General features: G+C 52.1%; 1 protein-coding gene across 2 annotated transcripts in view; it reads right to left on the bottom strand.

The window, feature by feature from the left end:
• The window catches only part of Ppp2r2c (protein phosphatase 2 regulatory subunit Bgamma), a 90213-nt gene that overhangs the window by 12498 nt on the left and 52035 nt on the right, over positions 1-25680 (bottom strand). For both annotated transcript variants that reach the window (XM_028882345.2, XM_028882344.2), the window contains exons 2-6: positions 19170-19267; positions 16940-17105; positions 14771-14883; positions 12378-12555; positions 5019-5183 (exon numbers count right to left, since the gene is read on the bottom strand). In XM_028882345.2, coding sequence (XP_028738178.1) covers positions 5019-5183; positions 12378-12555; positions 14771-14883; positions 16940-17105; positions 19170-19267 — 720 coding nt within the window. The remainder of the gene's footprint in view (positions 1-5018; positions 5184-12377; positions 12556-14770; positions 14884-16939; positions 17106-19169; positions 19268-25680) is intronic.

Raw genomic sequence — 25680 nt, 5'->3', positions numbered from 1 at the left:
AAGCTCAGAAGGTAAAGACAATTGTTGCAATGGAAATCCAAGGATACCCGAGATGCCAGGACCATGGAGCATCCACCAAGGAAAGCTACAGGCATGGGGGAGACCTGGCCTGAGGGAGGCGCTGTGTGCACTGACAGCAACAGAGATGGGTAGGTGGGGCTACTCAAGCTCTTTGCTGCCCTATTGAGTCCATCAAGGGTCCCGGATACTGGGCACGGAGCTGAGAGATTTAGTGTCTACCCTGAGAGTTTGGTCTTGCCTTAGCTGTCCCTTGCTATGACTGCTCTCTTCCCCTTACTACACTAAGTCATTATATGTTGGGGGCATGTGACTTATTTTTCATTTTACAGGTTCGTGATAAAGAGACTGCCTTGCATCTTAGATAAGACTTGAGCTTTAGACTTTTAAATGATGGCGGAATGTTAAAAAGACTATGGGGACTTTTGAAGTTGGACTGAACACAGTTTGTATTATGAGATGGCTATGAACCTATGGAGATGAGAGGTTTAAAAAAAAAGCGTGGCTTAAAAGTAATGTGTTGGGGCGTCAAGTTAGCTAGAGGTACCGTTGTGATGGCAAATGTTGACAGTCTACATGACAGGACCTAGAATTACTTAGGGGACAGACCTCCAGGCTGGCCTGTGATGGATTATATGATAATATAATAGCGATGTGAAGCCCCATCCTAAAAGTGGGTGGCACCATTCCCAGGCTGCAGTCCTGGCCTGCATAAGAAAGAGAAAGCTAACTGAACCCCAACACTTCTCTCTCCCTGCTTCCTGACTGTGGATGAAATTTGACTAGCCACTTTCTGCTGCCATGACTTCCCCAGTGTCGGGTCCCAAAGAAATCCAGGCCAAACGGCTGAGGTGCCTATTAGCATACTAAAGAGCATGCTGGCTGCCGGGCTCACTCAGTACCTTCTGCTCCCTCTGCTCTCCTCACTCCTGCCCTCTGCCACACACCTCTCCAGTCCAGGGGCTTCTCTTCTCTTCCCCTAGCATCTCTTTTCCATATAACCCTGCCATTTTGGCCATGCGCACTCTCTCTCTCTCACACACACATATCCCCTTCTCCTCTCATGGCCCAGTTCAGGCTGGACTCTTCCAGATGCCTCTGGCTGTACTCTCTCTCATATCTATCATAAAAAAAAAAACCTTCTTCTCCTCAACCATCCCTAGGAGCAGTCATATCCTCCTTTTCATTCACTCACCATAATGAGTAGTAACATCAAATTGTGACCCAAGATAAACCTTTTCTGCCTTATGGCTTTTGCCAGGGTATTTTATCACAGCAACAGAGAAAAGAACTGGCACAGAGCACGGACAAGCACAAAAGCCTCTCCCTGTCTGAAACACACACACACACACACACACACACACACACACACACACCCCTTCTCATTTTTAACATGAAGAGGCACAGATAAATGCCAACAAAACCCCAATCATGGTCTCATGGTCATGGCTATATCTTGATGTCTTCCTTCCTGGTTCTTTCTCTGCTTCCATTGTAGCAAAGCAGTATTGCTCTTTCTCTCATTCCCCCCGCTGAATTTGTTGATGCAATAGCTTCCCTGTGTCACTAAAAGTCTTCTACACGTTTGACATGACTGAAGGGTGTCTCTTAAATGGGAGGCACCATTACTAGCTAATGCATCATCTATTCTGCTGGACCAGTGGGGTGGCTGGCTTCTTCACTATGTGAAGGATGTATCACAGAGCCTCTGCTCCTTCCAGGGGACTCAGACAGGACTCAACCCAGAGCAGGCCCAGGCTCTCCTCTTACCCATCTTTTCTTGCAGTCTGACAAAGAGCTGAACATGAACCCAGCTGAGGAATTTATGCAATCTAGGCCCGTAGGAAGTGGGCACGGGTGTCGGGGCAATGCCCCAAGGTGGTAGGATGGTCCCATCTATGTTTGTCTTAACCCATAAATGTCACACACAGCAAGGGGAATTAAGGCCAAAGAAAGCACGAAGACCACTTGTTCAGCGGCTGATCTTGAGAAGTGTTCTCACCCTGGATCACGCGGTGGGTGGGCCCAGTGTGACAGCAAGGATCATCATGTCAGAGTAAGGAAGTGAGTGCAGGGCAATTCTCAACCTAACTTTGAGGATGAAGGAGGGGCTGAGAGTCAGGGAGGCATCAGGAGTGGGCCCTGAGAGTGGGACAGCAAGGGGCACCACTGCCCGAGAGTTACAGAGAAGCTGTGTGCCCTCGGCTAGTTCCGGCCAGCGAGAATCACACCGTACTTCTGACAGACTACTGTAAGACAATGAACTTGTGCTCAGGTGGCTCTGGTGGCTGATGGGACCCAACTGCAGGAAGTCCAAGGTTACGTTGGTGAGGCTGGCTCCGACCACAATCAACTGAACCTCTCAGGCCTCCCTTCCCAAGTCCATCGAACACAGTCCAGGAATGGAGTCGTGTGAGGAGAATTCTGAGTGCTTGTGAGAACACTCCAAGAAAGCATGACAAGAGTCTCGTGACCTCAGCTTCTTAAAAATATGCAATTGTGGGAAATGGATGAGATCTACATGAGCAAACTGGGGGTGACGGGGGGGTAATGGAGGGCAAGGGTCAGGGAAAAGAGAGCTTAGGGGAACGGGAGGTTCTAGCTGGATCAGAAACAGAGTGGGAGAACAAGGAAAGAGATACCATGATAAATGAAGACACCGTGGGAATAGGAAGAAGCAGAGTGCTACAGAGGTCCCCAGGAATCCACAATGATGACTCCTTCATAGATTACTGGCAATGGTCCAAAGGGTGCCTGAGCTAGCCTACTCTGGTGATCAGATGGCTGAATACCCTAACTGTCATCATAGAACCCTCATCTAGTGACTGATGGAACCAGATGCAGAGATCCACAGCCGGGTCTCAGGCAGAGCTCCAGTGCAGTCGATGAGAGAGAGGAGGGATTCTATGAGCAAGAGATATTGAGACCATGATTGAAAAAAGTACAGAGACAACTAGCCAAAGTAGTGAAAACACATGAACTGTGGACCAATAGCTGAGGAGCCCCCATGGTACTGGACTAGGCCCTCTGGATAAGTGAGACAGTTGTTTAGCTTGAAGTGTTTAGGGGGCTCCCAGGCAGTGGGACCGGAACCTGTCCCTAGTGCATGAGCTGGCTTTTTGGAACCTAGTACCTATGGTGAGACACTTTGCACAGCCTTGGTGCAGGGAGGAGGGGCTTGGACCTGCCTCAACTGAATGTACCAGGCTCTGCTGACTCCCCACGGGAGACCATGCCTTGGAGGAGGTGGGAATGGGGGTTAGTTTGGCAGGGGAAGGCTGAGAGGAGGGAGGACAGGGGAATCTGTGGTTGATATTTAAAATGAATAGAAAATTTCTTAATTGAAAAAAAGAAAAAACATATGGAATTGTTCTTGGAATGTCTTTGTCCGCTCTTCCCAAGTGTAACGGATAGGAGTGAGCTCACTTCAGATTACTCATTATTGCTTGCTGTTGTTATTCAGTTAAATAGTTATGCCTCTGTGGAAAAACATGTTCTTGCCACACGTGGCTTGTCCTTGTGATTGTCTAGCTGGAACTCATGAGAACTTTACCCCTGTGACTTTTCTTAAAACCCTCAGAGTATAAACTGTCTGGAGCTCTGAATAAAGGTGGCTATTGCATGAAATTTGACTCTGCCTCACTTCTCAGCTCCATTTTCCCAGGTCCCACCATCTCTAGGGTGGTGACACCATCCCATGCTGATAACCCCATAGTTTCAACCCCAGTGAAGACCTTTATTGCCAACCTCTGTCCATCTATGCTCCACGCCCTGGAATCCAGTGAAGATCCCATCACTGAAGCCCAGGTCTGTATCCACCACTCCTCTGCATCTGGAATATGACCCAACCCCTCCCAACATTCACACCCAGCAGCCACTCTGACCACCCACACCCTCCCAGGCAAAGCCCAGCAGCTCTGCCTCCAGAATGCGCTTTGTGGGGCTACGTGGTCCTTCCCTACAGCTGTCCCTTCTCCCTGCAAAGCTTGCTCCGCATTCTGAGCAACACCATCACTTCCCAGCCATCCTCCAAAAGGCTGCCCACCACACTTAGAACCAAACTCAGCTTCCCCTTGACCATGATGGCTCCCCAGTTGCCCTGACCTGCTCACTGATCCCCTTCCACCCTTTCCATATGCCCGCATCATCTTTGGTAACGCTTCCATCTTGAAGCATTTGCTCCTGTGATTCCCTCCTTGCAAGGCCTCCATGACTCACCCTTCAGAGTGTCTGTTCCTGATTGAGGCCATCCCTGCCCCTTTACTACCCCACCCCTGGGTGGGGGTGTTCTACCTGTGCTGTGATAGGAACCCATGCCTACTGAATGCTCCTGGCACATGGTACATAGACAAGCCTAGAGGAGAGCCGCAGGGTGGGCATGGGTAGAGACCTGGGAAGCCTTGGTCAAGGAATGGGAGAGCAACTGGAGGCTCAGCCTGACCCCACTACCCAGCAGGACCTGGGGGAGAAGCATGACTCCATCACTCAGCAGCCTGGACTGTCTGCACCTCCACTTTTCGAAAACCTGCCCAGGACCTGCTGGAATTACCCATTTGTTCATTCATATTTGTTTCCAGATTTCATCACAGGCACTAGGGACAGTTGAGTGGTGGACCAAAGGGACACAGCCCTGTCCTCCTGGCTAGGGCCTGCCTGGGTATCATGGGGAAGGCAGTCTTCAAAGCTATCACCATTGATTGGTGAGGGACACAATTTGTAGCCTTGAGTCATTCTTGGGGTCTCAATTTTCTCTGGTTACAGTCGATCCCTCAGAGCAATGTGTAGAACGTGGCAGACTTTGCCAGAGGTTTCCGAAATGACTGTTGCCCCCCCCTGGTGAGAGTAGCATTACATACCTTGCCTCCAAGGAGCTCTCCGGGTACTTAGGGGAAGGGAGGTAGCCGGTGGGTAGCACAGCCCCCTGAGCCCATGCTGGTGCATCCTCTTGCCAGTCCCAATATACCTAATCCCCACCCATCCTCTCCAGCGCAGAGACTTACGCTTAGAGTGCTTGTCACACAGGGCAGCTGCCCGCATGTCACAGAGCCGCAGGGACCCCTTGCTGCTGCTGTAGACAAAGAGGTTGCAGTGGTGAGGGTGGAACTCGGATGCTGTGATCACTTCCGTGAGGTCTTCCATGTTGGCTGGCTTGATGTCTACGATATCTGGGTTGGTGAGGTCAAGGGCAACAGTGGAGTTGCTTTTGCTTTCTCCCTTCCACAAGGCCCAGGCCAAACGCAACCAGCTCTGAGTGGCTTCTCTGGCTTTTAAGAACCGCCCCCCCCCCCCAACAAACACGCCAGTCCTTAGTCCCCCAAGCCACACACACATTCACATGGAAGACTGCTGGCCCCAGTGCATCTTCCCAGTACCTGTCTTCTGCCCCTGCAAAGCTGAACCCATACCCTCTTACTAAAGAGTGCCTGCCAGCTGCCCGGCTCTGCACTCACCATGGACCTCTCCTGACAGCCACCTTCCTCTCTCAGTAGTCAAAGAGAAGGGGTGCTCAGTGTGCACTGTGACAGTGAGCTGTCCCTCACAGGCTCGTGTGCTGGCTGCCTGCCCTCTAGTCACTGCTGTTGGGGAGGCCTGGGAACTTTTAGAAGTGGGTCACTAGGGGTAGGCCTTTGAAGGTAACACCTGCCCGATTCCTGCCTTACTCTCCATCTCCTGGGCCACCCTAATGTAAGCAGGCTCTGGCACACACTCCCATGGCCCAGAACTACGCTAACGCTCCACCATGCCTTCCCTGCTCAGGTCAAACTGTGAACCAAAAGAAACCTTTCCTTCCATCAGGGGCTGTGGTCACAGAGGCTCAGAAGATGAACAGATACACCCACTACATGCCGGGCCACGGGCACTTTTAGTGAGTAATTGCACATCACTGCCCCTCTGAACTGTCTGGACCATGTACATAGGTCTGTTGCCCCAGCAACTACTCCGCTTCCACCTGCAGTATCAAAACCTCTCTAGTGGAAAAATGTTCTCTGATTTGAGCCAGTCACACGCTTAGCTCTGAACAATGCCTCGGAGACTCCAGAACCTGGAATACAGGGATGCTGCAATATGGTTTCCCTGGGCTGGATAGGAACAGAGGAGAGGATTCTGGGGCCTGGAGTCACACCCCAGTCTCTGCTGTCAGGGCAAAAGGGCATTCCACAGCATTCAGGCTGTGGGCATCCAGCTGGGTACATGGTCATGGAGCCTAAGGACTGGTCAGTGCCCGCTGGGCTGCAAAGTAGCCTACAGGCTGTGGGTGTCCAGCTAAGTGCACGATTATAGGGCTCAAGGACTGGCCAACACCACTGCCTGGATGTCATCAGGTGCCACTGAGATGGACATTATTAAGCACTGAGGGTCTGTGTATTATTTACCTATATTACTTACACTGCTCCAATAAAATACCTGACAAGAGCAACTTAAGAGAGGAACATGAACGGAACACCAATAACATAGGCACTACAGTCAACAACTAACAAATGGGACCTCATGAAACTGAAAGGTCTGTGCAAGGCAAAGGACACCATCAATAGACAAAACAGCAGTCTACAGAATGAGAAAAGATCTTCACCAACCCCACATCTGATAGAAGGCTGATATCCAAAATATATAGAGAATTCAAGAACTAGACGTCAACAAACCAAACGATCCAGTTTAAAAAGTGGTGTGCAGAGCTAAACAGAGAATTCTCAACAGAGGAACCTTAAATAACTTTTAGGACCTCTTTCCTCCTACTGGGTTACCTCGCCCAGCCTTGATGTAAGTAAGGGTTTGTCTGGTCTTGTTGTATCTTATTGTGCCACATTCGGTTGATGTCCCTGGGAGGCCTGATCTTTTCTAGGGGGAGATGTGGGGAGACTGGGTCTGGAGGAGAGGGGAGGTGGGAGGAAATGGGGAGGAGTGGAGGAACAGAAGCTGCAGTCAGGATGTATTGTACAAGAGAAGAATAAGTATTTTTTTAAGAGAGGAAAAGATCAAGGTTGGTGATACATGTCTTTAATCCCAGCAGTCAGGAGACAGTTGTAGCCTCTGTTAATTTGGGGTCAGCCTGGTCCACATAGCAAGCCAAGACTTGGGTTAGCCAGGTCTATATAGTGAGACCTTGTGGATTCTGACCTTGTCCTTTCCATTCTTTCCAGGACCTGAGCCCAGGGAATGAATGGTGTCACCTACATTTTGATGGGTCTTCCCTTTCACCTCCATTAATCAAATCTAGATAATCCCTCACACACATACTCAGGAATTGGTTTCCATGGTGATTCTAAATCCAATCAAGTAGACAATCAAGATTAATCATCACAACTTATGCCACTAAATTTTATTGAATCCATCCTAAAACGGGGGCCTGAAGGAGACGCCTGACAAGGGGTGGCTGTGGGAAGAACACACAGCCCTAATGTGCTGGACATACCTCTCCTTGCATGCCACGTCAGCGGGGGCTTCCAGATACTCTCAACTATGACCCCTCCAGGTGGCTTTAATTTTGGAGATCATGTCAGAATTTAGGGGTCCTGGGCTAGATGTCAGAACATAGCTCTCCAGAATATGCTATGCCACACAGGAACCCACAAACCTCAGTTTCCCCCTATGCAAAATGGGGGCTTGAGTGTGATTGGAAAATAATGGTTCCTTTCCAGGACTGACCTGGGTGGCCATGAGCCGAGATGCCCCACAAAGGATATGACCCTCAGAGGCTGGAAAATGGGGACAGCAACACAATTCTGTAATAGGGAGGGTGTTGGGGTGACAGCACTCCTAGCTTCCCCAGGCGGCCTGGAGTCCAACACAAGTGTCCACATTAGACACACAGAGAGTGGTACAGGTGCAGGGGCTGGGGGATGGGAGACAGACACCTCCTGAGTCACTCGGTGATGGGGACAGCAACAGCCACCAGGGACTAGAAGAGATGGTAGAGGCTAGACCGCCAGGAACAGCCCTAAAAGGCAGGTGGAGCTCTACACATGCTACACCCCAGTGTGAGCTACAGGTCGGGTGAGAGACCGCCAGGCTACTGCAGAGCCAGGCTGTGTTTGGATCCAGAATGACATCTGTGGTCCTTCCTGTCAAGGACACGGGAAACATGAGCCACACGGGCCTCTGCAGCATTGTCAGGCTGTGGGGACTTTAATAGGCTGTCTGTCCTTCATCTCCTGTCGCCAAAGGCATTGCCTGATCTCCTGAAGCTCAGCCTGGGTCCTGCTATCACTTTGGGCTGGTGAGTTGTGGAGAGGAGGGGCCGTGTGTCCCATGGCTTCCATTCACTGAGTCTCAGCATCCACACTATGCCGTGGCGGGGACTGAGGGCCTCTCCTTCTTCACAGGGCAGTCTCTGCTCACCACTCACTGAGCCCAGACTGTGAGCTGAAGAATCCTTGGCTTCTTCTAGCAGAATATCAAGGGAGAAGTGGGGACGGAGAGCAGAGAACCAATAGCAGCCCCCATCGCATGGGCATTCACGGAGACACCAGGAGAGAAGCTAGGCTGTAAAGACGGAACAGCAAACTGGCCTCCAGAGACAGTAATAGCCCGGGTAGAAGGCAGCAAGGAGCCCATCCCTGAAGAAAGCAGGGAGGCTGGGGTGAGCAGGGACATACCCAGAGCCACATGTGGAGCTGTGGAGGGGGGAGCTGGCTTCCAAATGTCAGGGCAGGGCAGGCCTTCCAGCAGCCTGAGCACGCCAAGGACCCCGATGCTGTGGCTACAGCTGTCACTCAACACGGCGGATGCCAAGTGCAAATGGAGGTTTCAGGAGAGAGAATATGGAAGCCCTGGGCTCCACTGACTGCACTGGGCAAAGCATGAGGCTCATCCACATGTCTTCCCAAGGACCCTGCTCTCAAGGCTAGAAGGCATTGTCATGGCAACCAAGTAGTGGCTGGAGTGAGAAAAGAGGCAGCTCTGCCGGAACCCTGCGGAAGGGCCTCCCGTGTGGAGAGCCCCCAAAGGCCCCTTCTGCACATATAGATGGTCTAAAAAAAAGAACTGGTTTTCTCTCCAAATTTCCTCCAGCAGATGACCTGGCTGCAAGCAAGACCTGAGGGCACTCAAGGCACAGCATAGCAAATCCTAGACCTAGAGCCTGGCTGCCACAGCACAATGCCAAAGGTGAGTGGGTGAAGCCTCGGGCACCCAGTTCTCGGAGTTTGGGAACCTAGAAGTCCACTGCTCAGGTAAGGACAGGGCGGGAGTCTCCCAAAGCCTATTGCTGGCATTTCCATGGGGTCACCTGCTCTGCTCCCTGTGTCCTTACCTCGTCTCTGCTGTCCCACCCTTGTGCCGGTGATCTCGTCACCTCTTCAGCTAAGGATGCCAGTCACCCAGGACCCCTGTGCTTGATTTTAGGCTGACAAGCCCTGAACACGCTGATCGCACAGCAGCAGCATCTTGAGATTCCGGTCACGGTTCCAGCACAGGAATGAGGGTCATAGCACAGTGTCAGTAGCATCCTGGATCCCTGTGCAGAATATCTTTCTGGCTGGGAAGGTGCCTTTGTGCAACTTATGAAAAGACCTCTTCTGTGAAGCATTTAAAAAAACAAAAACAAACAAAAAAACCTGTCCTCTGCAAACAATACCTCAAGTGCCACTGTTGCAGGACATGAGGAAGTTTCAACAGGCTGAGTGGGGCTGAGGGAAAACTTCCAGGAAGGAGCAGAGGCTATGGGTACACTGGCCTGGCCTGCTTCAGGGTCCTGAGGAGAACCTGGCTTTGCTCATTCCGCCTTCCTGGACACTGACGGCCCTGAGAAGAACAAAAGGCGAGTCCAGGCTGGGGCCCAGGCTGACCTCCAGCTCCTCAGGGTCTGCCGTTTGAGTCATCTTGGTCTCACACAGGCAGGAAAGTGGCTGTCCTAGACCCACGTGCAAGCAGTGGCTTCCACACTCTAAAGTCGCTTGCCTGCTTTGTATCGAAATGCCTACAGTACCTCTGCCCTGGGCTGCAGAGTGCCGGGGACACAGGGAGGTCTCATCCTGGGTTCCCAACCCAAAACTGTGTGTGTTGTCATAGAAATCCCTGCGTAGCCAGAAATCAGAGGAGATGGGGCCCAGGAGGGGTCCTGCCAGCCCAGGAAGGGCATGGCAAGGACAGATGGGACTGGGCCATGGGACTGAGGGCAGAGGCTTATGGGTAAAAGGGTCATGGGGCCAAGAGTAAGAGGGGACTCAGCAGAGGATGGAACATGGCTCCATGGGTCCCTAAAGGACAGACATGTCTGAGAGTTTGGGGATGGGATGAGGGAAGTATCACCAAGGATCACCAGCCACTACTGAGGAGCACAGGGCAGTCTCGGAAGCCAAAGGGACCACTGGGAACTTTGAGCAGAGGCTGACAAAAGAGCAAGATAGAAAGGGATGCAAGACCCTGGTCCAGACCCAGCCCAGCTCCCTGCGCTCAGAATGGCCTCCTCAGGATGGATGAGCCAGAGTCCTCCAGGTGACCCCCAGATAGACCAGAGGGTATCACATAAGCTCAGAGCCATCCCAGCTCAGCATGAGGTCACACACACCTCTCTTCTGGCCCTGTCCATGCCAGAAGTATGACATCTCTAATTACTCAGCTGCCCTCAGACCCATGGAAACACTTGCAGCCCCGAGTCCAGACCCTTTTCTGCTAAGGGAGGCTCACCTCAGGGACTGAGCCCAGAGCTCTGTTCCAGGTGTCTGAATCTCATCCCTCTGTGGCCTGCCACCAGCAGGCCGCAGGGAGGCAACATGGCTCCCCGATTAACCTGCCAGCCAGAGAGGAGGCTGCTTCAAGTCCTAGTTTTCCCCAAGCCACCTCTGGGTCTTCAGCAGCATGTGACACACACCCCTTCCTCCAGTGAACAAGCCAGGCATCTCTTGTCAGCGGCTTACCAGGCACTTTCACAAAACTGGAGCCACACATAAGTTGGACACACTTCCATAACAGCCATGTTAGTTTACTCATTCCCACAGGGCCCACAGTCCACTGACATGCTCCCTTTCCACTCCAGTTCCCACAGAGCCCACCAGTCCACTGACATGCTCCCTTTCCACTCCAGTTCCCACAGGGCCCACCAGTCCACTGACGTGTTCTCTTTCCACTCTCCCTCAGCAGCCCAGGTTTCCTGGTCAGTTATCCCACCCACTTTCACACACACCATCTGCTCCAGGCCCACAGATTCACACGGCAAAGGCCCACCTTGGTTTCTTCTCTGCCTGCCTGCTGCCTATGGTCCACAGTAGAGGTGGATGAAGAACGTGTTCAGCATATGCTGGCCTGTCTCCAAGACCCCAGAACTGGTCACTAAAGACACCTGCATCTCAGGGCCTTCCATACCTAGTGTCAGCTTCAAGCATGTCAGTGGGTATTGAATAAACACCTGCTGGTGAATACTGTGCTCTTCGATATGGGTGAGCATAATTCCTGTGTTCTAGATGAGAAAAGGAGGCCAGGGTCACAGGGACAAGTTTCAGTGTTGGAGTGATCAGCAAGTCTTAGTGTTGTAGTGATCAACTCTCTTTCCTTGTTCACAACTAACTTGTTCTACTATGGCCACGTAGGTCCAAAGACAGTTACAACAAACCCCAAATCGACGAAGTCACCATTTTTGTACTGTCTCCATTCCATCACAGCTAAGCCTTTCCCTGCCCCTCACTCTTTCCCAGTAGATACTTGTCATCTATGAGCTCAGGCTCTATGACTCAGGTCCCTTACTGGAAAGGCACTGGTGACAAAGCCCATCTCACTGAGCAAAAGCCCAGCACATAAAGCTTCACTTAATACGGCTGTCATCGACAGTCCGTATAGTGACGTGTTAGCAGCCCGCCCTTCCTGGATGGGCCCTACCCTTCCCCAGCTTGGTGCAGGCTATGCTGACATGTCCTGTAAGTGGCTCTCTCCGTAGCAGGCTGGGGGAGGGACAATGCTCACTCCCTATCTTGTTCTGACACCAGGACCCCATTTCTGCCTGGCTTCTGACACCCAAGTCTCTGATACTCTACATCCAGAGCGACACAATACTGGACCAACATAAGGGGATGCAACCTCTAGGTAGCTGTCGGGGTGGGGGTGGGGGGGTGGGGTGGGGGGGGTCAGTCTCCTCTCCTCCAGAGCATGTTGCCTCTAGCTCTCTTGCTCCTCCATCGTTCCTATGGGGACCAAGGTGATGGAGACCACGGACACTGTAAGGAGGCATGAGGTGTGATGGAGCCTTCACAGCATCTGTCTCTTTAAAGTGTTCATAAATAGACACCTTGTGATCCCACACTTGGCCTCCTTTACAGCCTAGACAGGATGGTTCTGCAGTCAGGAAGCTGCCAAGACTGAAGCCCCGGAAGCCAGTGTGCTTATATATCACCCCGAGGCCACTTCCCTGCAGGTCAAGCCAAGGATACTGAAGCTCCGATCAGTGATGGCCAGATGCCAGAGGTTGATGCGTAGGTCATCCGCCGACATGTATGTCTCACAGTCACTGTTGACTGAGATGGAGTTGATGTGGTAGGTGTGGCCATTGGCGAAGATTCTCCTCGGGCTCACCTCCACCATCAGATCCATGGGCTTCAGCACAGGCACCTGCAGAGCAGAGGCAGTCAGTCACATGGGCAGGGGAGGGAGAAGTGTCACAGGACACACAATCTTTTTTTTTTTTTTTTTTTTTGTCCGAAACAGGGTTTCTCTGTGTAGCCTTGGCTATTCTGGAACTCTCTGTAGACCAGGCTGGCCTTGAACTCACAGATATCCTCCTGCTTCTGCCTCTCAAGAGCTGAGATTAAAGGTGTGTGCCACCACTGCCTGGCAGAGGACACACAATCTTAATGGGAGGATGCAACACTCATTCAGGAGCAGGGTGTGAAATAAGTAGATAAATAAATAGATGGCAAATGTCCTTCACCTGCCCTGCTCACGCAGCATGCTCTACAAGACTATTTAACTGTGAGGTTTTCAAAGTTTCCTGGCCTGTACAAGGGGCTCAGGAGGTAAACCTGACCCACCTCACGTGAACTGAAGTGCTCAGCATGCACGTGCATGTGCACATGCACGCTCGCGCGCGCACACACACCCACCCACCCCTCATTCTTTATTTTATGTATATGAGCATTTTGACTGCATGTATGCATATGAACTATTGTGTGTGCTTGGTACTCCAGGAGGTCAGAAGAGGGCATCAAACCCCTTAGGACTGGAGTTACAGATAGCTGTAAGCTGTCATGTAGGTGCTGGGAGCCAAACCCAGGTCCTCTGCAAGAACAGTGAGTGCTCTTAACCACTGAGCCATCGCTCCAGCCCCCCCCCCCAACTCTTTCTTGCAAGTTCCATACTCTGCTGGAGGATGCAAGTCCTTATGCCTCTTAATTAACTCTACCGAGCCACCTTCCAGCCCTCGCTGCACCTAAGAAGATCTAGCCCAGCTCCCTCCACCCAATAACAGCCCAGGGCTCAGGGCACACTGAGCTCAACTCAGTAACTACAGGGGAAGTGTGGCTATACTCTGGGACTCAGTTTCTCCTATCTGTCACGGGCATTTTATGACTTGCTGTCCCCTCAACTGCAGGTAAAGGGCCCTTCACAGACACAGCCCACCACACCATGCCAGTAAGGAGGCATCCAGGGTGTGTGCTGTGTAGTGGATTAAAAATTTTCATCCTGGGGGGAATTCTGAGGACATAGGATATAAAAAGGAAGTGGAACAACAGAATATGTTAGGACAGGATGTTTACAAGGTGAAATAACAGAATGGTCTAAGGCAGTGATTCTCAACCTGTGGGTCAAGACCCCTCTGGGGGTCGAACAGCCCTTTCACAGGGGTCGCATATCAGATATACTGTATTTCAAATATTTACATTATGATTCATAACAGTAGCAAAATTACAGTTATGAAGTAGCAACGAAATAATTGTGTGGTTGGACAACATCAGGAAGGTTGAGAACTACTGGTCTAAGGGGAGGTGTAACAATTCATCCTTCAGGGAAGCTCCTTTTGGACGGTAGACAAACAACTCAAAACAGCTTCAGGAAGTCCCTGAAACTGACCAGGTTTCACTAAGTCCCTCCCTTTCCAGGAGTATATAAACAGTGAAGACTACAAAGTTACTCTCTAACAAGCTGAGCTGCTTAGAAAAGGCTCAGCCATCAGCCTGGAAGAAGCAGAGACCAGGGAACTGACCAGCCGAGCTGCCTGGTAGAGAATCAGACCAGCTGAGCCACCTGGAAAGGGCGCGCCAACCTGTCCAGCCACTGTAGGCTGTGCAGTGTGCTCCAGGTTCCCAGCTTTCATAAACTGTCACCATGCTGGGGTGGGCTTTGGTGATGTAACTGTTTATCACTCATTTCTGCTCCTCTAAGTAATCCCAATAAAACTCATTGGTTCAGCCAAGCATGGTGGCACATGCCTTTAGTCCCAGCACTCAGGAGACAGAGGCAGGCAGATCTATGTAAGTTCAAGGCCAGCCTGGTCTACAAAGTGAGTTCCAGGACACCCAGAGCTATTACACAAAGAAACCCTGTCTTGAAAAAACAAAAACAAAAACAAAACAAAACAAAAAAACAAAACAAAAACTCATTGGCTCACCTTGGTGGGCTTGGTAGTATCTATACTTTGGTCTGTTATTGGTTCCCCATCTAGGACAAGTAGATTGTTCGTTCATTGCCCCAGGAATAATGTCACAACAGTATGGCCCTGACTCTAGCTCTAAGAGTCCTAGACATCTCATGCCTGGTAGAACATAAACGCTGGACATTCTGACATTCAGGACGTCACCGTGGACAGGTCTGTCTTTCATTTGCTCACCTGCAGTGATGTCACCGTGGACAGGTCTTTCAGCTTCCCCTCCTCATCCTTCAGGTTGTAGCCCTCCGGCCTCTTGTCTCGTTCGGTGATCTTCCATAACTTAATAGTTTTATCTTTAAGAACAGAACGGGGAAGAACAGCCAGTTCAGGAAGAGAATACCTGCTCTAGCCAGAAGGACAGTGACATGTACCCCAGGGGTCACCCCAAATCCCTGTTCTCACACAGCCAAGTTCTCCCTCACAATGCCTTACATAGACTACATCTGCATTTGGGGAATCTATCTTCACCCCACCTTTCCTAGTCGCTGACAGGGGATGTTGCTAGGTCAAAGGGTATGGTCCTGGCAAGGATCACTACCGACCTCTACAATGGGTCTGTACCACTGTTCCTTCCTGAGAAGAGGATGGCCTATCTGCCCTTCCTAACTTGGTGGTACCTGCCACCCAGAAGCCAGTTCCAAGGGCTTCTCTTCTCTGCACTCCTCCCTCGGATGTCACAGGAGGAAGCGTAGATGATGGTAATCTCATGGCCCGCCTTGGCTCTGCCACGGGCACTGTTAAAAAACACATCGGCTCTTGCTGTGAAGGATCTTTTAGAGGCAATTAAAACTTAAATCCATCAAGCCGATAACCTGCCACCAGGAGAGGATGGACATCGTATAATTGGCTGAAGGCTCTGGCAGAACAGAAGCCCACCTCCCAGGGAGAAGGGACTCTCAGCAGACACCCTTCAGGCTTGAGCTGTGCGCTTCTGGCCTCACAATCACAGGGGCGAGTTCCTCTCCATCTCCTCCTTTCCCTTTCTCCTCTGTCTGCCCCCCCCCCCAGGTCTGGGTCCCCAGAGAACCCTGACAACCGCAGCAGTCAGAAACAACTGTAAGCATGGGAAGGAGCTAGAGGGAAAACTGATGTCCGATGGGGCCTCCAATAGGGACCTTCAGTCTTCTGTAAGGACTGGGTGGAATTGGGGTATAAAGCTGGTCTAGAAGTTTTGTGGGGGCTAAGAAGTAGGTGACTCCCATGGCTGGCCTTCCTTCCAGAATGTCAGGAGGTTATTTTTAAAGACATATATACATGCATGGGCACACACGTGCACATGCACACACACACAGAGACACAAGCTTAGTGTCATCTTTACACGCTCCTAGTCCCATGTGACTATCCATCCACTCCCGCACAAGATAAAGACCCCAGAGTATAGGTGTGCTGAACCGATCCCAGCCAGGCCTCCAGAAGGCCATTTAGAACCTGTCCTCTGGAAGCCTGGCAGAGACACACAATTAGAGTGACAAGTGTCATGTCAAGGGAGGGGTCAGGCGGAGGTGAAACATCAGGGCAGACTTCACGAGGCAATATCCAGTGGATGGAGAGGGGATGAGGAGGGAAGTCACCATGTGAGAGATTGTGGGGGCAGGCAGGCAGGTGATAGAGGCTGAGTCGTTCTCAGGAAGCCCTCGAGGCCCCCTCAGCAGTAGGACTTCTTCAAGGGAGGCACTGGTGACACCATCTTCCCAGCCTCCCTCAGGCTCACAAGGCATTGACCATTCTCAGAGCACTGGATGGATATCATAGCTCCCCACAACCTCAGGAGGGAGCCAGTCGACCCCTGGGCAGTGTGCATACTGAAGCTAATGAAAGCAAGGCCACATGCCCCAGGCCACAAAGCCGGCCAGGACCCAAGTCTGCCCTACCAGACTCCTGACCCTGACTCACGGGCTGAGGAGGGAAGGAGGAACAGGAGGGTGAGTGTGGGAACTAGGTGTGCCCAGGCCAGCAGGGGCTGGGAGACCTGGACCCAGTCTAGGGGTGGCAGGCAGAGCTGGCATGTAACAACAGCTTTCTGAGGCCACACAGCACGTCTTGGAGGAAAGGGACAAAGGCCAGCCATCCGTCTGTTCTCCCCACCACTGGGGGCAGCCCCAGTCTGGGTAACTGTGACTCTGACTAAGAGTTCAGTTGATAGCTTGTGGTCCCTGGTTTTGGAATATTCAACCTCATCTCTACCTTGGAAATACCCGTGACCACTGTGTCTACAATGCGGGGGGGAGGGGTGAGATTTGTGATTAGCCACGGAAAGCTGAAGAGAGTGGTCCGATCAACACTAAAGTCACAGAGAAACCAGGAAGCCTGAGGGAGGTCAGGCCAGCCGTCCCCGCCGCCGGGCCTCACCGTTGGTGGACAGCAGCGAGTGTGCGGCGTTCTGCTGCGGGAGCCATTTGATCTTGTTGATTTTCTCCTCTATCTCCAGGCTCTTCAGGTAGTCAAACTCTGGCTCATGGCTCTGGAAGGTGCTGTACACGTCGTACTCACCCTGGCTGTGAGGCGCGTTCTTACTCTGCAGGGAAACCCAAAGGCAGGCTGAGCCACAGGAGCAGCCAGGGCTGATGGAGGCAGACATGAGATGGAGCTGAATCCGCCGGTGCACTGGGGGGTGCTATCTACACCACCAAAGGAAGCTGCTAATGCAAGTGTGCATGTGTGTGCAGGTGTGTGTATGTGTGTGTGTGTGTGTGTGTGTGCAGGGGTGTGTGTGTGTGTGCAGGGGTGTGTGTGTGTGTGCAGGGGTGTGTGTGTGTGTATGTACAAGGGGCATGCAGGTATGTGTGTGCAGGTATACACGCATGTGTGTGAGCATGCATACAGAGACAAGGGACAACCTTAGATGTCATCCTCAGAACACTGCCCATCCTCTTTGAGGCAGGGATTCCCATTGTCCTGGACCTCACCTGGGGATCTGCCTGCCTCTGCCTCCCCAAAACTGGGATCACAGGATATGTATTTTTATGTGGGCTCTGCGGATCAAACTTAGACCCTCATCTTGTGAGGCCAGGGCTCACCCCATATATCCATGAAGTGGCCACCATTCACCCAGATGAGGCCAGATGCCAATCAATGCCAAGGCTCTACCTACCCTCATCTGTCAGGCCCTAACCCAGCTTCCCATGGCAGCTCCCATCCCCGTTTGGGCAGCAGAGTTCCTGCTATGAACCCCCTCTTGGTGGAGGCCCCCAAATACTGAGTGTTAGACCTGCCATAAACACCAGGGACCACTTTTCTAGCAGACAAGTCAAGTTTCTATGACAACATGAAATCCCAGCTGGGAACAAGTGAAGACGGTCAGCCAAGCCCAGGGTCAGCTTTTTCTGTTCATTTTGAAAATGTCTATTTTTAGGTTACCGGTAGTCTCTGTCTTGCTTGTCCTGTTTGAAAATCCTTTCACGTTTTTTGCCTCCTCCTCCCATGAGCACTAGTTGTGAAAAAGGCCAGCAGGACCAGAGGGAAGAGACAGTAAAGGGGAAAAACCAGAACCTCCGAGCACATTTCTCTTTGCACTGTGCAGAACGATGGCTGACTCTGGTGTACCCTGGTGGGACAGTCTGTCTTGTGACACCTGTGTGCATCAGTCTGTCCCTGGCCTGCCCTTGGGGAGCTATTTTAAGCTCTCTATGCTGCTGCGGTTCTTCAGCTGTCAGATGAAGGGTAACAGCAACTCTCTGCCTGGTGGGGCGGCAATGCGGGACTGCGTGAGCTAATGCAGCCTGGGCTCGGCTGGCTTCAGCTCCTCTCCCTAACCCTGCCTCCCTGAGCCTCTCCCTCCTCCCCCTCCCTGGTTTCCCATCCCCAACACATTCAGTGGTGAGAGAGACCCCTTGCTGGAGGGGAGTGTGACGACAGAGCCAAGAGCCCGGCAGGTTTCCATGGGGCTTGCTGCTGATTGGCTTGTCTGTAAATGGGTGTGCATCTGTACCCTCAGAGGCCAGCAAGAACGAGCAAAGGCAGAAACCGTCTGGAATATGGAATAGGAACAGCTCATCCCAATGTCTGTGTAAAGTAGTTTCTCCGTGAATGGGCAAGGGGTCTCGGACCGCACAGTCCTCTCAAGGTTTCAGAAATGACCTCCAGGGTGGATGGTCTCGGGCTGTTCTTGTTGTATTCAGAATTCTGCTGCACAGCAACAGGGGAGAGCAGAGGAGCAGATGGAGACTGATGTGAAGGGTGGAGGCTTGAGCAAAACCTGCCAGGCAGGCCAGCAGAGAGCTGGATGGGGTAGGGGCGGGGTCCTCCCCCCACATACGCGTAGGGAAGGTTCTCCTGGGGACTTGTTGCTTTGCCTGGGACTACAGAATTGCCAGTGAACCATCAGCAAACTCCTGTTGAGTCGGGGGGGCTTTAGGAGCTGACACAGTCCACCTCGTAGGCCCATCCCCTTTCCCTCCAGCCCCAGGGACCTCATGACAGAGGGGACTTGGTGAGGGGACTCTAGATGGGACACGTAGGCAAGGTGGGTCAGAAGTCCTGCTCAGACCCACATCCACCTTGACCCTACCCTCACCCCTGCACTCTAGCCATCTGCCCACCCTCTTCCCACCTCCCTCCTGACCCCCCCACACACACATACCTCTGGTTCCCGCTGGAAGATAACCACACGGCCACCCTTGTCACCTGTGGCCAGCAGTTCCCCAGTGTGGTTGAACTCGACAGTGGAGATGATGTCAGCTGGAGGAAGCAAGACAGAAGGCATTGTTAGACCACTGCATTATCCCACAGTGACAGCAGGACACTGCTATGCTCTGCAGACCCACCACCCGGGGGGGGCCCATGGAGCAGGTGGGAGCCCAGGAGTACAGAGCATGCTGAGGGTCCCCACCCTCCTGCAGGAGTGTGGGATTCTTCCCGACACCCTGTCCCTCACATGGCATCAGGCAGGCATCCCCCTGTGCTCAGCAGGTCGCTAGTACAAATCTGACACTTAGGCTGGGCTCCAGGCCCAGAGGGCAGGCCTGAGGGCAGTGTGGGGTCATGCTGAGGGCCTGGAGACTGTTGGGACATATAGGCACCATTTCACAGGGCTGGATGGCATCAGGGCCTTCCACAGAAGGCTGAACTCAGTTTAACACCCAGAGGCCTTCCTCATGGAGTTGCCCCAGTAACTGGTGTCTGACCCGCCTGTGTGGGCAGGTGTCTGGGCAAAGTCCACAGTGTTCGCTCCAAACTCCAGCCTCGGTATCTGGGAACAAGGGCAACACCCAGTCTATTCCCCAACCTTCTCAGGCTCTATGAGTCACAGCAAACTAAACTCCCTGAACATCCCAGGCAGCCAGCTGCAGGGCTAGGACCATGCACGGGAAAGCTAGCCCCTGACCTGGCAGAAGGAAAGATGCTCCTTCTAGAAAACGCTCCAGAGTTCACCAGCCCCAAACCTGAGGCTGCCCTACCACCAGGCTTTACTGGAACCCCAAAATGATCTTTACTTTTAATTTGAACGTATTTCTAATATTGAACAGGTGAAAGTATCCCTGTAAAAAATGTGTTGCCAGTACATTTTGAAACACAGAAAGTTCTAGAACGTCAACCCATATTCCCAAGCAGCACCTGTTGGCAGGGCAGGGCAGTGTCTACACCTGTGAATGGGATCCTGGTCATTTTTCACATTCCTGGCCTGGGCTCTGTCAGGGCCAAAATCTCTGGCTCCAACTGTGGTAACAGGATCGTCTGTAACAGTCCTCCAGGGACCCCAGCAGAGCCCTGGCCTCCCCAACTATTCCACCTTCAGATAACTGCCAGGGAGACGCCTACACCCTTGAACCATGATCTCTCTCCTCATGCTCTGCCCCTGGCAGTTCCTAAACCTGGGTTTTAGCAGTAGCAAATCACCCCTCCCTGTCCCCACAGCCTCAGCTCAGGCTCCATGACACCCAGATCCCAGTGCTATGACCTGTCTGTTGCAGAATGTTTAACTGTGCAAAGATGTGTCGCATTTGTTTATGTTGTGGAATATTTGTTTACCTGTGTAGAGATGTGTTGCATTTGTTTAATTATGTAAAGATGTGTTGCTGTTTTACCTTGCCTGACTAAGGCACCTGATGGGTCTAATAAAAAGTCAAATGGCCAATAGTTAGTCAGGAGGTATCGCCAGGACTTCCTGACAGGGAGAGTAAGGAGAAGGGGGAATTTAGGCTGGCGGGGGGGGGGGGGGGGTGGAAAAAGAAAAAAGAAAAGAGAGAGAGAGAGAGAGAGAGAGAGAGAGAGAGAGAGAGAGAGAGCGCAGGGGCCAGCTAGCCAGACACAGAGGAAGCAGGAAAGCAGGACATACAGAATGAAAGGTAAAAAGCCCTGAGGCAAAACACAGATGACTAGAAACAGGTTAAAAATAAGGTAAAAGAGCTAATGAGACAAGTCTAAGCTAAGACTGAGTGAGCATTCACAATTAATAATAAGTCTCTGTCTTTATTTGGGAGCGGGTTGGCGGCCCAAAGAAAACACCAACTACACGTGTCCTTCAAACGAGGGCCAGGGCCCCTCCTAAATGGACACCTACCTCACTGTGCCTCACAGGCTGCAGGGAAACAATAGGCGGATCCCAGCAACACCATGACTGACTCTATGATGTGTCATTTCCCTGCCCAGGGCTTCTAGCAGCCCTGTATTCCACAGTCAGAGCAGTCTGTAATTATGCACACCAGGACCCCAGACCTTCCTTTCCCTTCACCTGCTCCCTTCTCTGGAACTCACAGGCCCCGCACCTGGACAGTAAACCTCCACCTGCCCTGGACTCTGGGCTGGGCCCTGGGATTTGCTTGGGCCTATCTATGGGACAAGAGCTAACAAGCTGCAGGCAGGGCCAAGAAGGGGCTGGCACACTCAGCTCTACCCTGTCGCCTCTGCTTCTGCCAGCAGAGGGACCTGTCCAGGCTAGCCCACCAGTCCCCACGGTGGCGGCAGGTGCCACAGAGCTGCTGGCCAACCCCAGCCTGGAGCAGGTCACCGACAAGCCCAAACTCAGCTCTCTGCAGATGTGTGACAAACGGTCTGTAAGTGATAGACACCCTCTAAGCCGGCCCTATCCTCTTCTGCGTCACCATCATTCCATGCCTGACCCAGAAGTCTCCTCTTCCTGGTTGACGTCAGCACCCAGTCTGGATATTGGGCCTGGGTGCTCTCCCTTGACATCAGTACAGCACAGTCTAGAGACTTCCTTCTCATCTTGCACATGGGCGGCCTGCTCCACGAACCAGTGTGGCCACCTTGTTGAACCTTTTATCAACACCTTGACCCCATTCCACAGCAGCCTGTTCCCCCTTCTCCTGGCCTGGGCTGCGTGCTTCGCTCCTTGTCTGGGTCTGGCGCCTGACTCCATGAGGGCAGAGCTCTGAGAGGCACTTCAAAGCCTCAGTGGTGCCTGTGTCTGGCACAGTGTGTGTATCTACTCAATACAAACCTTTTGTTTATCACGAACTGAACTTTTCTTAGACGGGCGGCGGTAGTGCATGCCTTTAACCCCAGCACTTGGGAGGCAGAGCCAGGCGGATCTCTGTGAGTTCAAGGCCAGTCTGGGCTACAGAGCGAGATCCAGGACAGGCATCAAAACTATACAGAGAAACCCTGTCTCAAAAAACCAAAAAAAAAAAAAAACAAAAAACCAACAACAACAAAAACACCTTTCTTTGAGGGTGCTGGGATAAGAACCAGGGTATTATAGCCCATCATTGAGCTGTACCCCCAGCTCTAATATGCCCTCCAGAGGGAGCCCCTGACACACACTAGGCCTCTGAGCTGTAGTAAATGCCAGCTGTGGTAGCAACAAATTAGGGCAGAGACACAGGATATAGTGGGACATATCCCTTTACTTTTCAATAGAGGGGACCCGGCAAGCGCCTGCTACACACACTAACTTGTCCTGGCCACCGACGCCATCCCTCCATGCAGCACCTGCCCTGGCCCGGGACACTCTGGGCTCCCAGATGAAGCAGCGGCCGATGCTGCTTCACATTCAAACTCCCTAAGGGGGAAAGAGCAGAATATAAAATTGTCTATAAAATGTCTTCATTATCTAGACCAGTGATCACAGCCTTGTTTTAAATACGCAAACAAGCTAGGGTGGGGGCTGGAATTTCCCAGCATGTCAACAAAGCTTTATGCAGGATGGATGAGACAAAATAGATTTCCCTTCCTGCTTCTGCAGATGTTCTGTGGTGCAGCGACATTATTTTAATAACTTTATTAGGATGTAATCAATACATCAAACCCGGCATATATAACGTAGACAATTTGATGAGTTTGGGTGTATACATAATGCTCGTTATTTTTGTGATGGGAAAAATAATGCAATTAAATTAAAATGCTGATATAACCTCGCTATCCAGAGCAATTGAGGTCCACCGAGGCCGGGCGGTTACCACAGTAACAGACACTAATGTCCGTGGGCAATTTACAATTTGTATGTCATTTTCATGTCCACTGCTTCCTTGGAGCCTCAAAAGCCCCCCTGGGAGAGAGATTAGTGTGACTTCCAGTTGGTGATGGGGAAGACAGTGCTCCCTCCATAGGCAAAGGCTTGGGAGCTCTCTATGGACCAGTTAGACGCCGGGGTTAGCATCTTGGCTCAGGCCACTCAGCTGTGTGGCCTTGAGTGGGTAGCAACGACTTCTCTGATCCCTGGCTCCTCATCTGTGCCTAGTCTGTGATGTATGGTCTTTCTGGGAACGGAGGATAGTGAGGCAACTGGGAAGACCAGGGAAGGAGGACCAACCAGGAATAATGAGCTAAAAAAGAATCTACTTCATAGAGAGAGCCACGGCCTTCTGTTATCCCTGCCTCTGGCTTCTAGAAAGCCCAGTGGTGCTCAGAAGTGTAGGTCTATGGCCCAGCCCTCCCTCCCCCAGTCCTGCTCTGGGTACCAGTGCAGAGCCATCTTTACCCCCAAGATCCTCTTACCCAGGTCAGGGCCCCAACAAGCTCTCCAAACAAGGTCGGCAGGGGAGGTCACACCAACTGTCTCATAGCAGGGGTCCCAGGCGTTTGCCTGAGGCCAATCTACCGCAGAGTGCCAAGAGTCACCACCCCCCAAAGCCAAGCTCAGTCATTGGGAAGCTCCTCTGCAGAGAAAGGTCACCTCTCCTTCATGTCAGGTCCTCATGCTTACAGCCCTTCTGCCTGCGGTTTGACATCTTTATCTTGTCGGTCCTCAAAGACTCTGCTCCAGGGCAATCTCCAACTTGCAGGGCCCGAAGCTCAAGACCTTGTCATATGTTTGTAGGGGATGCAATCCAACCCATGCCGCCATCTTTGCTCATCTTTGCCTGTCACTGCATGGCCACCAGAGGTAACACCTCTTGCTTCTTAGATGTGTTCACAGGTAGACAGGCACACACTGGGCTGGCTCAGGGCGCTGACCAGTGGCCCCTTGTCCACTGCCCCTGCTCCCTTCTCCTGCATGCCTGCCAACTCTGTAGAAGAGCCTAAGGCTACTGGCAGGCATCCCAAGTGGCTGAAGCTGCTCACACTGCATGGGTGGCCCCCACCCTGAGGCTAAGCCTTGAGTGAGAAGGCTCGTCCAGCCTGAGCTTTCCTACTGTTGCTGACCCACAGGCTTCCTAGTGTTTGGTTCCCCTCCAGTGACCGCAGATAGTTTGATCTTGTTATTTGGTCATGGGTTTAGACCCTGCAGTTGTCACTGTGGGAGCCCAGCCCCAATAAGGGTTCCTGGGCTAGATCAGCACGACCTGGAGACAGATGGCTCCCAGGACAAGTGGATGGGATTGGGTGCAGGCCCTGCTGCTCTTCACAGTCAGGATTAGAGGTAATGTGGACATAGACCACCAGGGAGGAAGAGCTTAGGCTTTATAAGGGTCACACATTGGTCCTGAGCCCACAGCTAGAGGAGAGACCATTTTGCTGGTATGGAGTACGGTAGGGATGCTAGGAGCACTTCCTGAAGGAGGTGGTACTGGGGGAGGTGGTTTCTCATTCTTACTAGGAAGAGTAAAGGTGGAGGAGGACACAGGGGCACACAGACATGGGGAAGGAACCACATGATGAGAAGCAGCAAGCAGACCCTAGTCCATAAGTCAAAGACTACCAACAACACCAGAGTGAGGAAGGGGCCAGGCAGAGTCTATCCTGGGGCCTATAGAGGGAGTACCAGCGCCACCCTGGTACCGGATACCTGGAGCTCAGACTTCTGGCCTCTAGTGCTCAGAGGATATGTGTCCTTTGTTTTAAGCTGTACAGCTTGAGATGCTGGCCCTAGGAACTTAGCACATTCAGGCTGTGGCGAGGCCATGCAGTTATGAGCCTTGGAAAACGTAAAAATCCCCATCTATGTCCAGGCTGGCCTTCCACATCATGCTGTGTGGACCTGAGATGCGCACTGAGCTTCATCAAGGTGTGGCAACCCAGCCTCAGTTCCATTACTTCCTAGCTGTGTTTCACCCATCTCAGCCCAGACCACCCAAGGACAAAAGGAGGAACTGTCTGTCACCCCACCTGGCCACTATGTGCCTAAGGTTTATAAATAATTCAAATGTCTGGGGCCGAGTATGGTAGGCTCACCCTTAATCCTAGCAGAGACAGGCAGATCTCTGTGAGTTCAAGGAACTCAAAGTGAGTTCCAGGACAGCCAGGGCTATGTAGAGAGACCCCATCCATCTCAAACAAAAAAAGTCAAACAGATGTCTGTACCAGAGGCTCTGGACAGACCTTCAAAAGCAAGATGATCAGGAGGCCCTCATGGGGACTTCTTCCCTCCCTGACGATTAGGAACAGCATGCTGGGTGTCAGGGCCCAGAGCAGAGGCCAGGACAAGTCCAGCCCAGTCCTTCTGACATTTAATCAGCATCCTGAGGTCCAGGCTGCTGCTGAATGGAGACGCATGGGAGGAAGGAGGAGCCAGGCCTCACAGGGAAGGAGAGGGAGAGCAGGGACAGGACATGCAGTAAGTGAGGAGAGGTTGGGGAAGGCAGAGCAGGAGGAAGTAGGTACAGGGGTCAGGGCCTGGAGGGACAAGAGGTGGAAGGTTAGGACTCTAAAAACAGAAGGAACATCCAGGATTGAAGACGGTGAGGCTGAGGATCTGCCTCATAGCTTCTGGACCTCAGGCCAAAAGGAGCCATAGCAAGCTGTATACCCTC

This window comes from Peromyscus leucopus, chromosome 10, assembly GCF_004664715.2.
Source record: "Peromyscus leucopus breed LL Stock chromosome 10, UCI_PerLeu_2.1, whole genome shotgun sequence".
NCBI classification, from domain to species: Eukaryota; Metazoa; Chordata; class Mammalia; order Rodentia; family Cricetidae; genus Peromyscus; species Peromyscus leucopus.
Note: the sequence above shows the minus strand (reverse complement) of the source record. Positions and strands in the feature narration are given on the sequence as shown.